The sequence below is a fragment of the Mustela nivalis genome (genome assembly GCF_964662115.1).
Source record: "Mustela nivalis genome assembly, chromosome: 15".
Lineage (NCBI taxonomy): Eukaryota > Metazoa > Chordata > Mammalia > Carnivora > Mustelidae > Mustela > Mustela nivalis.
The window spans coordinates 17,457,176-17,470,500 of record NC_139034.1 but is presented as its reverse complement, the minus strand read 5'-3'; the positions used below and the strand labels follow the sequence as shown (position 1 = coordinate 17,470,500).

The 13,325-nt window shown below is 40.1% G+C and overlaps 1 protein-coding gene across 12 annotated transcripts in view; it reads right to left on the bottom strand.

The window, feature by feature from the left end:
• The window catches only part of FRY (FRY microtubule binding protein), a 446,915-nt gene that overhangs the window by 32,858 nt on the left and 400,732 nt on the right, over positions 1 to 13,325 (bottom strand). For all 12 annotated transcript variants that reach the window (XM_082700313.1, XM_082700315.1, XM_082700306.1 and 9 more), the window contains 5 exons: positions 12,763 to 12,924; positions 10,182 to 10,256; positions 7,527 to 7,697; positions 1,219 to 1,419; positions 501 to 662 (listed from right to left, as the gene is read on the bottom strand). In XM_082700313.1, the coding sequence (XP_082556439.1) occupies positions 501 to 662; positions 1,219 to 1,419; positions 7,527 to 7,697; positions 10,182 to 10,256; positions 12,763 to 12,924 (771 nt within the window). The remainder of the gene's footprint in view (positions 1 to 500; positions 663 to 1,218; positions 1,420 to 7,526; positions 7,698 to 10,181; positions 10,257 to 12,762; positions 12,925 to 13,325) is intronic.

The window sequence follows — 13,325 nt, the reverse complement described above, 5'->3', positions numbered from 1 at the left end:
ACTGAAAATTCCAATAGTATGCTAAAATGCCAGAGTGGAATCAATGTACAAATTGTGTAACTGGTTCCTACATAGGAAAAAATTTCCCCAAGTACATGCAGACACCCACACCTCACTTAGCATATTGTTTTGTAAAAGTCATGATGAAGAACAGCAATTTCCAAGTCAAATTTCAGTTGAAATTATCCATACGCTCAGACATGCACTGATTAGTTTTATCATTAATCAGCAGCATTCCTGCTATACGGAAAATGCGAAATGTCTCCTTTGAATGAGACCTCAAAGTGAATCTCTTTCAACCAACAAGAAGATGGCTGCTCATTTGGCAGGGTAAAACAACTTCCAAACATAGGCTCCCATGCACAAATTCAATTATTTCAACAAAGTCAGAAAGAAAAAAGATACAGTCCCTCCACTTAGAGTCCCCAAAGACTTCTCAAAAAATTGGAAGTACTTTTTCTTTAAGAAAACTACAATCATGATTGCCCAAATCTCTTCACCTTGGAGCCCTCAGAAATCTGCAGATTATTCATATCGGACAAAGACGCCTCGAAGCTAGCCATTCTGGTGTTAAAGGAATGAGGGTCCGCAGGGGTCATATCACAGGCTGTGGTGAGCGATTCCATGGGATTCGTCTCCTCAGAAGGGGAGCGAGTCATGATCTGCAGAGAGAGCAAAGCAAATAAAACACAGTGTGGAGTTTCTTTAAAAGCTCAAATGCTCCTTTATGTAAGAGTACAGACCATTGTGTGAGCTCACTCTGGGGTGACAAATATTATTTAACATGCCCATCTCACTACTGTTGGAACTTAACCCCAGCAGCTGGTGTAGGGCATTAGGGCACAGAACTCTTAAAACACAAGCACTCATATTTTCAGTTAACCCCAAACAAATGTCCATTATATTTCCTAAAAACGTCAGATGTCTCACGCATTTTTAGAAAGAGTCCAGCCTCATAAACATATCTAAGAAAAAGCAAAGGCCTTAACAGATCTGATGGTGTTCAAGGCTTCTAACAAACACCCCAGTATTTGTGTCTGTTTGCAACCTGTAGACGAGAGGCTGGTTATTACCATCAGTCAGACACCCCCTGACATTTTGGGTGTTAAGTTTAGCAGCGGTGCCAAGTTTCTTTAGCGGCACCTGGTAACCACACTCTTGCCTCAATTACAAAAATATGTCTCCCGTTTCGCAGGGTGGGAAGGTAGGCCTACTCACTAGGTCAGAGTGCTCCAAGATCTGGCTGGTTGTGAGGTCCTCCTCTTCGGAGGACTCATCGGAGTCCTCGTGGTTCATTTTATTTAGGCTGGGAGACCTTCCTGAAAGTTGGCGCTCCTCCAGGAGCTGCATATCACACTTGTCCAAACTGTCCAGAGAACGCCTGCGCACTCCCCAGTTGAAATTGTCCATGCTCTCACCCTGAAATCACAGCATTGGCTGGTTTTTATGCCAGAATCTTCCTGCACTCACACCTTCACACATTCAATTAGTCATAGCTTAGAAATAAACGCTTTCATTATGAACTTCCAAGCTCTCGTCTACTTTGGTACCAAACATTTTGTTTACGTGATGTGAAAGGTAGTAAAGCATACTATTTTCACCTCAATGCATATAGAATTATAGGTAGAAGTGATTACACACTTCTCTTGGGCCTGGTGGGTAATATCATGTTTTATTTATTTATTTTTTTAAAAGGTGACTTTGGTCAACTCTATAATGATCTAGGTGTCCGAAAATCAGTAAGAAAGAGACCATTTCTATTAAAACAACCTCCAAAGAGGTATGGCCCCTCCCTGGCCCATTTAGTACTGTTTTCGGAAGGAAAAAGAGTAGGAGCTATGCTGTAGCACATTCCACATCCTCTGGGTATTAAGTAGAAGAGTATTAGGTAAACATTCCAGCCTGTTCCTGCTACAGCAGTTTTTGCAGATCAAATGCAGAGTTAAAAGAATATTTGAGAGCAGCTGAGTGAAGTCTGATGGGTCATGCACTATGCAAAGGCCAGAGCAGCATGGCTTAACTTTTGCTTTAGGTTCATCTTTAAATAACTGTCCCACCATAGAAAATTGTTGCTTTCCTGGACCTGAGATGATTGACCTGGTACCAAGCGCTAATGCTGACTTGTACCTTTTCATTTCCAAGACCTGCTCTAAGTGGCAATGCAGGCATTAGAGCTTCTCATATCCCAGACTTTCTTTACAGACCATTTGATATTAAATAAGCATATTTGTCCAACACAAAAATCTTCCCTAGAAAGTAATTGGGGTTTTATTTTTTTCTGTTAAAACAGGAATAAAGGAAGAGAAGTCTTCCCCGGTCCCTTGATAAGCAAGTTTTTACCTATGTAAATATATAACTGAATGAAATCTAGCCCAGAATCTTTTCATTTAGAAGTCATTTGAAACACTGTCTGATGGTTTGCTGAAATAAAGTAACTTCTTATGGTGGGAGCTCAGTAGCATAATCATATAATATGAGAGATGTAAAATCACTGTTAAAAGTATAAGCTTTAAATTTATTAATCTTCGTTTGGGTTAAAGATCTATTTCTTCTGGATCCTAATGGAGCAAATCTTGCCATCCTCATAGATCCCTCACATAACAGATGCTTTAACTTTTCTGAAGTCTTTTTTTGGCTATTTGTGGTAGAAGGCAATAGGTAAGAATCCCAAACCCATTCTGGATCTGATACAAAAATTATCATAATTTATCCACATATATGATGTTTAGGATTGTTCTTAGGACTGTTTGATTATAAAGAGTAGCTGTTTCTGCTGTTTCATCTGTATCTATACCTTTATCTGTATCTGCTATGATAAATTGTCACCAAATAATTTTTTTCCTAATAGAAAAGATTAACTGTTGTGTTGGGATTTTAAAATAGCTATATCGTGAAAAACTGAAAGAAAAATGTGGAAGAGGCGAGAGTTCTGGAAAGAAAAATAAAATGCTAGGTGTGAAGAAATTAAAAAGATGAAAAGAATAAGAATATAGAGAAAAAGGAGAGAAAGGTGAAAATTATTGGGAGAAATACACAAATATGAATATAAAACCTAATTCCTCAAGCTGATTCTCTTGCACCACCTCAGTGAATGGGATGGATGAACTATCTTAGGCAACAATTCTGGACGTCTTGCACACTGAACCTGAGAAGAATCATGAGCTTACAGAGAAATACAGATGTCTTGGGTGAGGGAATGCTACCCTGGGCATGGATCGCTGTTCCTACTGTAACGACTACACCTCTGGTGAAGACCTGAGTACACCAGGCATGAGAATTAGGGGTAAGGGAAGGCTGTTCTTGCAGGAGGAATATCTGGGTGTCTTTCTAGAAGATGCAGTAGTTCCATTAGAGGTGAACGTGTTGAAACTGTTTCCCTGGTAGTGGTTGAAGAATTGAGATGTAGTAGTGCATCTATAGTATGGCTATCTATAGTTTAGCTCGAGGTTCAAGTGTGTGAATATTAAAAAGTCAACAGTGCTACAGTCTAGCTCAAGGTCAAGTATGTGCTTATTGAAAGAAAGTCCATAGTGCTCACCAACTTCCAATTATAAAATAAATTCTCATCATAAGAAAAAAAATTGTAATGTTGTGTGGTGAGGATGATAACTAGATTTATTGTGGCCATCATTTCCCAATATATATGACTATAAAATCATTATATTGGACCCCTCAATGTAATATAATGTTATATATGTTAATAATGCCTCAATAATAAAAAAAAAGATGGAACAAAAAAAAAGTCAGTAGTGCTATAGTTTAGCTCAAGTTCACGTGTGTGGTAATTAAAAGTCAACCTATGTGGTCAAAAGTCAAAACAGTGTTCTACTGATTATGTCAGATTTTCTATGTGTGAGAAATTCAGGACATGGCTAATTATTCAAGACAATCTGCATCTGTCAGTTATCAAACTTAAATAACTACTCACGATTTATACTGAGATGAGAAAGTATTAGTGATAGAACATTCTAGAAGTGTCAGAAATAATATTCTTTGAAATAATTTTTTTTAATTCTAGAATTCTGTCAAGTAAGGTTTATTGTTGAAAGAATGTAGGTGCAGCATGGTCAAGTACAGTAGGGTGCTCATAGGTCAGTTTGCCCCCAACGATCCTGGCTTATGACTGTTGTCCACATGCGGTTATTATTAGCACTTCCCATTACTTGAGAAATGGTTCTCATTCGCATGAAAGTTTATATAGTCGCCATACAGACAGAGTGCCTCGAAAGGCATCTAAATGCACTGGAGAGTGCATTTCCAGGCATCGCATGCCTGGGAAGGATCTAACTGGAAGTGTTGGTGGTATACTGTGAGCTGCAGCTTGCTGACTTCACTTTTCGTAAGAGAACTGAACCACAGAACCAATCCAATTGGACAGCTGCTTTCTCAGAAATCATAAAATTTCCATAGATTTTCATATTTAAAACCTCACTTTCGCTCAAGAGATAGATTTCTGCAGCTTCTAGACTAGGCATCTCAAGGTTTTAAAACTATAGTGTTTATAGCTTAGAAAACATTTGTGTTTATAGTTTAGAAAAATATTTCCATACTGGAGCAACAAAGAAAAATCTTTGTATCACACACACCTCAATGTAAATATGCACGCAAACAAGCATATATATGCTAGAAGGGAGGAAAAAAGCAATTATGTTGTTATAAGTCTGCAATGATGCAAAACATCTACTTAGCATATCTGAATTAAAGATAGCAATCATCTTACCTGAAGTTCCTTGGTAGCAGAGTAAATGGACAGAAAAACAAATGAGAGGTCTATTTAAAATGATTAAAGATACCCAAGTGCATTCAGCTTAGTTTTAACACAATAGCCATAAACAGGGCCAACAAAATAGGCTTCAGTAGATGTGACTTCAAAAAAAAAAAAGGTAAAGATAGACAACCCTCCAGAGAGAGAAATCAGTATCAAACACCAGGAAGTTCCAACCATTTTAGGGGTGGATGTTCTAGCCGGGGTAATAAATCATAAGTACAATTTCTGGAATAGCTTGCCACTTTGGTGCCTAGCAACTTCTGCTCCTCAACACTTTATTTTGGAGGGGGCCGCGGATGCTTAAATTTTTATTTGTGAGAAAATTGTTAAATGTTGTGAGAAAACGAATGAGGGCCATCAAGTGGGGGGAAAAAAGTTGGCATCCCCTCATCTACCTCCCAAGACGGAAGTGTTTTCGGTTAGGATATGTTCACTGCTGATGTGCAATTAATAGCAAGGACACATTACCTTTTAAAGATTCAGAAAAATCCCAAGGAGTCAATACATTCTGAGACTATTTAATGAAAAGGAAGAGACATAAAACAAAACAAAACAAAACAAAAAGCTTGTCTTTCTTTTTTGATAATAGACGCCAGATAAGCTTGGCTCTTCAGATGAGACTATGCTTGAAATTTTTCACCAACGACAGAACAAAGGAATGCTTGCTATGTGCCTGACACTCCGTAGAGGTTATCTTACTCCCTGCCTCAACTTGACAAGCAGGTATTAGCATACCCATCTAATAGATGAGGAAGTCACGAGAGATGGCATCCACGTTGCAGGGCATAAAGCTACATTGGTGGGAGAGCCAAAATTCCAAGTTGGACCTGCCTGACCAAAGCTTGAGCATTTTTACTCTAGCACTCTGTAAACTTGCTAGGATCCCTTATTATAATCTTATTGAGAAGGAGCAAAACATTCTCAGATAGTTTATTCTACTTGGATGGAATATATATCCTCACACTCTTATAAAATCTTAATCATATAAGATAAAATGATCACTATGATTTTGGAAATTTTCGTCTGCTAGGATAATAGAACACTAGAAGGAAGAGCAAGTATTCATTATTTATTGTTCCTGAAAACCATTAGCATAAAATTTAAGTTGAGAGGCACCTCAAATTTGCCTTCCTTTGTTTTGACAGAAATGAAAGTTTTTCGTTTTTCTGAAATTGTGTTTGATTCCTCTATATCACTCCTGAGAGGTCATGTCCCAGAACACTTTTTTTTTTCTTTTGCCTGAGACTGGAAAGTGGTACCTCCCTGTCTTCATTAAGCTTTCCCTCCTTTCTTTAACTTCCAGAGTAAAGAGGGTACCTAAGCTTGAATTCCAGCCGAAGAACAAAGATTAGGTCAGTGGCCCAGATCAGGGAGCTAATCTTCTGATATTACACGTAGCTCTGCCCCAGGGACATTTTGAAAGTATTCTAAATGGTTGTATTTTGCTTTAGACTTTTTAAAAACAATCCTCACCCCACTTAGTTATTGATTTCTCTATTACTCATTAATAGTTAGAAAACTCTGCAATACTTTTTACTAATTCATGGTGAAAAGCTGACACTTGTTTTAAAGATGTCTTAAGGACTGGATCTGCTAAACTTGTTTTCTACAGAAAGAACAGGTAAAGAAAACATTCTTCATTCTGAGGACATAATTCTCCCCAGACATCCAGGGTAAGCCATGGATGGGAGGAACAAAAACAGATAGCTCCTTGGCCTGACTGCAGTGTAAGAGGACTGGTCTACAATCATGTCCTTTTAGGGAAGGTGAGCAGCTAATGGAAGCACCATTTCCTACAAGTTCATAGTTAAGTCAGGAGATGCCCATCAGAGGATCTGATACACTGCGAATATGGGCCTCTACTTTAACTGAAAGACTGGCATAAAGCCCTTTCTCTTTCTGGGAAAATCAGTGCATTTAGCTAAACATGAACTCCAGTGTGTTAAGGAACCCAGTGAGCCGGCTCGGTACTAGGCGTATTATATATGCTGGTCTCCCATCAGTCAATTTTGTTTTCCTCCACGAGGCCGAGACTAGCCCCAACTGGAAATGAGAGGGTCAGAATGATGCCCCTCCTTCCAATCCTAGTTTTCAAAATCATGATTCATAACTGAAAGCATCCTATTACCATAATTATCATTCAAATCCCCGAATCTGCATTTGCCGGTTGAGACATGAATTCAGCTGCTCCAGGTGTCGGGAACGCTAGCTATGGACCTAGAGCAGAGCTTCACGCGCCTTCTATCTTGTTTCAAGTTGTAATGATTTCATCAAACAGCACAAAGACGCCGGAGCCCTCAGGCTCCCATCTCCTGTTGGAGCAGGCAAGCTTTGAAGCGATCGAATTAGAGTAATTTCACTTTAAAAATAATTAGATGCTTAGCATATTTTACCCAGGTACCAGCGAACGGGCTCAGAACTTGAATGTTTTTGTGATTTCTTTTTTTTCTTTCTTTTTTTTTTTAAGTTCACCTTTGGACTGTACACACACACTCTTTGTGTGATCATTAAACGTCAGCTCTTTGCCATTTAGAAATAACTTGGCAGCCTACGCCGTGGACTCAGACAGGAAGGGTGTGGTAACTTTTGCCAAAGTTAAGCTGCTGTCCTTTGAATAAGCTGATTCAAAATAAAGTTTACAGCTTTCCAATTAAGGACTCGCTCATAAAACCTCATTATTTAGCGGGTAAAAAAGAAACTGTTTCCGTTAGTCAAGGAAAAGCGGAGTGGGTTATTCCTTACAGAGAATATACCGTACCTCTCCATCCTCCAGCTCCACATCCAGGAAATCAAAGTCCCTAAACACCCTAAACTGCTGCTCGCTGTTTGTGTCGTCCATGTTCTCCTGCTCGCGGGCGCCGTCCTCCGAAGACACCAGGCTCGTCTGGTGCTCCAGCAGGTCCAGATCCCCGCACGACGAGAAAATCACCTGCGAATCACAAGCGTCCTCTCCTGAGAGACCGTTCTCCCTTCGGTGTTTGTGCTACAAAACCCGTAATTGGCTCTTCAGGCCCTCTATTCCCAGTACACACCTAATTCCTTCAGTGGGTATTTTTAGAAGGTTCTCTCATTATTTATGTTGGACAGGTGCCTTCAGATTAAACTCATTGCGAAGACGCAAGTTCACGCAAGAGGAAAATACTCAAGTCACACTGGTGCTTTGTAGTGGAGGAAGACTGGATCCCACCTGGGTGTGTGTGTGTGTGTATGTGTGTGTGACCACTGAGTGTGTGTTCACAAACTAGGCAGCCAAGAAATTTTCCATTGTTTCTGAACTGAGGTTAGGAATTGTACACAAGCACGTACACTTCACAAACATACGAGCACATGATATTTTAAGGATTACTGATACCGAGACAGGTTCTTGTAGAACGACCTGTGAAAGCAAAGGATTTAACCCTTTCAGAGATAAACCAGGAACTGATAAAGAATAAGAAAAAGAAGCCAAGAATTACTTTCCTTGCTCATCTGAATTATAGACGGGTATCTGAGCAGCCATGCTCATAATTTATACCTAAATTCCTTTCCTGTTGATATAAACAGAACAAAACATTTTTTTTTTCCTATTAAGAGCTTTTGTATGTTAATATTTTAAAGCTATCTTCTGTGTTTAGGTTATTTCCACCAGGACATTTTACTAGAACTTTACAGAAATAAGAAACTGCAAATGAACCTCATTGTTTTGCTATCCAGCCTCTCCTGAAAATAGATTGATATTAAATAAAGTGAACAATATGATTTTAAAAAGATTTTATTTATTTCTAGAGTGTGAGCAGGGGAAGGGGCAGTGGGAGAAGGAGATACAGAATCCTCAAGCAGACTCTGTAGTGAGCCAGGAGCCTGAGGCAGGGCTCGATCTCATGACCCGGAGATCAAGATCTGAGCCGAAATCCAGAGTCAGACTCTCAACTAACTGACTGAGCCACCCAGGTACCCCTCAACAGGATTTTTAAAAATGATTATAATGTCTAGTCTTCCTTGAAAAGTAGATAAATCATCTATAAGAATTTAATATAACAAGGTCTCTCAAAAGAAAAAAGAATAGATTTTCAATGTATTTTCTTCGCCCCACAGTGTTTGAGAACAGTCCCGGGGCTGGCACTATGTTCTCATAAAATGGCCCACGACACACACTTTGCACAGGGATGGTGACTGGGTCTCTGAGATCAATAGCACTGAGCACTAGGAACCTAGTTCGTGACAGATGGGGCTAGAAATTGGATTCCCTCCATTGAAGGCTCTTTTCCCAGTTAGTGCCATGTCTCCTGTCTGTCCGCTACTCCAGGCAAACATCTGTAGCTAGAAGAGCCCTGAACCGAAGCAGGCAGTTTAGATCTGAGGAGGACGTGCCAGCCCCAAGGGCAGTAGGCAATGGCCCTTGCTGGAGGGCTGCCCTGCAGAGAGGCAAAATGCTCTTTTCCTTTCCTTCCACCTGCCCCTGCCACGATTGCCTCGTCCCCTCTGCCCTCGGTAATGTCACTGGAGCCAAGCAACAAGCCACTGATCAGTTACACGAGAAAGGTGACTTCAGCGGAAGCCGAGCTTAGCTGCTGGCTGGCCACGGCACTTTTCCCCAGATAAGAAGACACCAATCTGTGCCTGCGCGAGAATGTATGCATCTCTAACATTTCACCTGCAGACACATTTTGAGATTGAAAAGACAGCTTCCCTGGGCAGCCATTTGCTCATTCTTTATCTGGGAAATTATTTAGTTTGCTATTTTTTGTTGTTGTTGTTGTTGATAACAAAGATGCTGAGATATGGACGAAATAAAAATGCCCGGTGAAACCAGACCCTGAGATTTTTATTGCTTTGACTACAGTAGACTCACAGACAACTTGAATTTTCTAAATTATATAAAAGCTTCAGAGGCTAAATTCAAACACTGCGATTATTCATTTATTCCAAAGCCCAATGGCATGCTGCTGTTCTTCTGTTTTAACTGTAACATCAGTGGACATTTATAAGAGAAAAAAAATACCCATAATGATATATCATTATTTCCATCCCTATGGTGCATGAATAAAACAATGACATCACAGGAAGCGGTATGCATACACAGAGCAAAACTGCACCCCAGAGGAATGTATATTAAATATGATGGTGCAGGAGAGAGTCATAAATAAGGACGTCTGAGCATCTTTATAAAAAAAAAATCCAAGAAATCTTAAACAATGAAAACTGAGTATTTACTTGCAGACAAACTAGAGCAAACAGCCCACAAAACTGTTCATTGTTCATTGTTTCTGAGCTAAGTGAGATCAAAAATTGGCAGTGTGGAGAGAATCTAGGGGTTTGATCTAGATGGTGGGTATCCTACCTGTAATTCCTAGCAGATTTCTCTAAAGCTAAAAAAGATTGAAGGTAAGAAAGACACGGTACCGACATACACACGATACATGACAGAACTTACTGATGGATTTTTGCTTAATCCTACTTCTTGGCCACACAGAGAAAGGACATGCACCAACTTCTCTTTTGTCCTTTTCTGGAAAAGAGACACACAAACACGTTTTAATCATGAGGTCCTGGGATCAAATATTCTCCAATACTGGAAGCCATTAGCCACATTGGAATATGGACCCTGAAATGTCGCCAGTGAGAATTGAGACGTAAAATACACAAAGGCTGGGAATGAAAAAGGAATGCAAAGTATCTGATTAATAATTGCAAAATATTGGCGGCATATTGAAATAATAATATTTGATATATGGTAGATTAAATAAAACATTATTAAAAAAACAGGTTGTTAAAAATGATTTTATGTTTCTTTTTATTAAAAAAAATGCAACTGTTAGAAAGTTTAAAATGAGGTGCACATTATGTTTCTACCGGACAGTGCTGATCTAAGTTTTCCCAAGGGAGGGGGGTGAAAATCAGCCCCTGGTTCTTCAGCAGATATTGCTGACTCCCCTTGATAATCTTGTCTGTTACAACTTTCAGCATTAGCAAGGCTTTCCTTGCTTATACCTAAATTAAATCTTTTATGTTCTAGTACAAATCTATTTTCCTTAAATGGAAGAATAACTTTACCTTCTGCAGAATTAAAAAATTCAATTATCTGCAAGCCATATTAAATCCTTTTCAATTTATTCTTCCTAAAGTTAAACAGATTCAATTCCTTTTGCTTTTCTTCATGAGCCTTATTTTTGGGTACTTACGCATGGAGATTCTTCTATAAACTGTCACATTTTCCAATGATATAGATAAACTAGATCTCAGGATGATTGGTGAGTTGAGAATGAAAAGGAAGAGTAGCCAGGGCCCAAAATATGTTAATGTACTTCAGAAATGCTCTTAAAGCAATCTTGGAAAATGATTTTTCCCTTTTAATCTGATTTAAGTTAATGTGGAGACTGCTAGGAGGCCAGTGTCATTCATAGCCTTTCTTTCTTAATGGAATTTGGCTTCACTTCATTCTTCTTTCCAAAATTATAGAAGGGACTCTCAATACCATGTCTTTTCAAGGTCAAAGACAGGAAGACCTTGATGTGGGCAGATGGAGAGAGATTTGCTAAAATATTTCCCTAACTTTGTGGGCATTTTACAATTCTAGGAAGGAATCAACACAGAGGAACCTAGAAATGGGATGTATATTTTTCTTCTCTTTTCCAAATCCCCAAGAAAGTATAGTAGGCTCTCTTGCACAACAGCTCAATGAAATGTCATTGAGAAACAGCAGTGCGCCAGCAGGTAACATGCCATCCATTTCCCTTTCCTAACCTTGTTGAACCCTACAGTGCCCTGCTCAGCACCCACCATTTGACCTTCTTCCAATAATACCATCCCTCTTTTTATCTTGGGAACAGCTCCTCTTGCATTAAGTGGGGCTTTGCCTGTCTCACACATGTTGCAAGAGTCCCTTCTCTAGAATGGGTATGGATGTTGGGGAAGGAAAGCCTCTGTCATAAAATCATCAGAGCCAAAGACCGTGCAAATCTGGAGCTGCTGGAGGCTGTTGGTGTTTCATAAGACAAGAGTCTGCTTGAGAATGAAGTCTCTGGAGAGGGAAGGAGGGCCACTACTGGGAAGGGAAGGAGAGGACAGTGAGAAGTTAAGGGTCCAGTTCCTCATTTTGTGTACTAGAATTCAGCGGTGTGTGAAGACAAGATACGGGAGTTAATAAATTCCTTTTCCACTTAAGGTAATTTTCCACCGGGCTTCTGTCATGTTAGTTACTGAAGAGCCCTGAATAATGCAGAGGTTTCACTTAACAGCAATACAGCCTTAGGCTGTGATAACAGAACTACAGAAAGATCCAGCAGCCCACTGTGCTCCGTGTGGCTCAGACTGTCTATGGAGACCATGACTGGAGTGTGTGCTTAGAGGACAGTACTGCTGTCCCCAGAAGGGCCACTGGAAAACAAAGTATGTGCATATCTTAGACTAAGCGCAAGCCTCCCAAATGTCCATTCACAGAGCAGCAGGTAGATCTGACTACTTTCTACCTACTCTTTTCTCCCTGACTCCTTAGAATCATTCACTAATCTCTTCCCTCCTCCTGCCCCTCTCCATCAGTGTAAGAACTGAGACAATCTTACTGGTCTACACAGCACTGTGGCTTGAGGAAGCAACCACAAAAGCAGATTCCGCATTTGTGCAGCCCTATCATGCAGAATGAGCTAGGAGAACTAAAGATGTATTATTTGGAGAAAGGAGGGCTCATTTCAGCTAGTGGCAGAGGGAATGGGTTTCTTTATCTATTTGAAAGGCTGTCATGTAAAAGAGAAGCCTCATTTCTTTTTCTACGTCTTAAAAAGAGAACTAAGACCAATGGGTAGAAGCAGCAAACATCAGACTTCACCTCAATGTAATGCGCAGTTCAAAGATAAATAGGTTCCCTTGGAATGCCACGAGATCCTCATCTCTGAAGTGTTGATGCCTCAATGGGCAACGTCAGGTTGGCAGTGAAGGAGCGCCTTATCACACGGGCAGCTGGGCTCGCTGGGTCCCCCCGAACTCCCTTCCAATCCTGGGAGTTTAGGATTCTGTACCTGAGAATACTGGGGTCTTTTCCAGCTTACAGGAACAAGGACATTGGAGTTGGAGCCTGATGATGTGGACGATATGCTCCTGGTGACAGCCATGGCCCTGGGCTTCCCATCCCGTCCAGAAGAGCTCTGCAGCTCATCATACCGCCTCCCGATGATGGGCGTCTTGACAAAAAAAAAAAAACAAAAAAGGAATAAAAAAGGAATAAAAAAGCTCACATTCTCCTATCTTTTTTTTTTTAATTTTTAAATTTTTTAATTTTTATAAACATATAATGTATTTTTATCCCCAGGGGTACAGGTCTGTGAATCGCCCAGTTTACACACTTCACAGCACTCACCAAAGCACATACTCTCCCCAATGTCCATAATCCCACCCCCCTTCTCCCAACCCCCCTACCCCCAGCAACCCTCAGTTTGTTTTGTGAGATTAAGAGTCACTTATGGTTTGTCTCCCTCCTAGTCCCATCTTGTTTCATTTATTCTTCTCCTAACCCCTTAAGCCCCCATGTTGCATCACCACTTCCTTATATCAGGGAGATCATATGATAGTTGTCTTTCTCCGC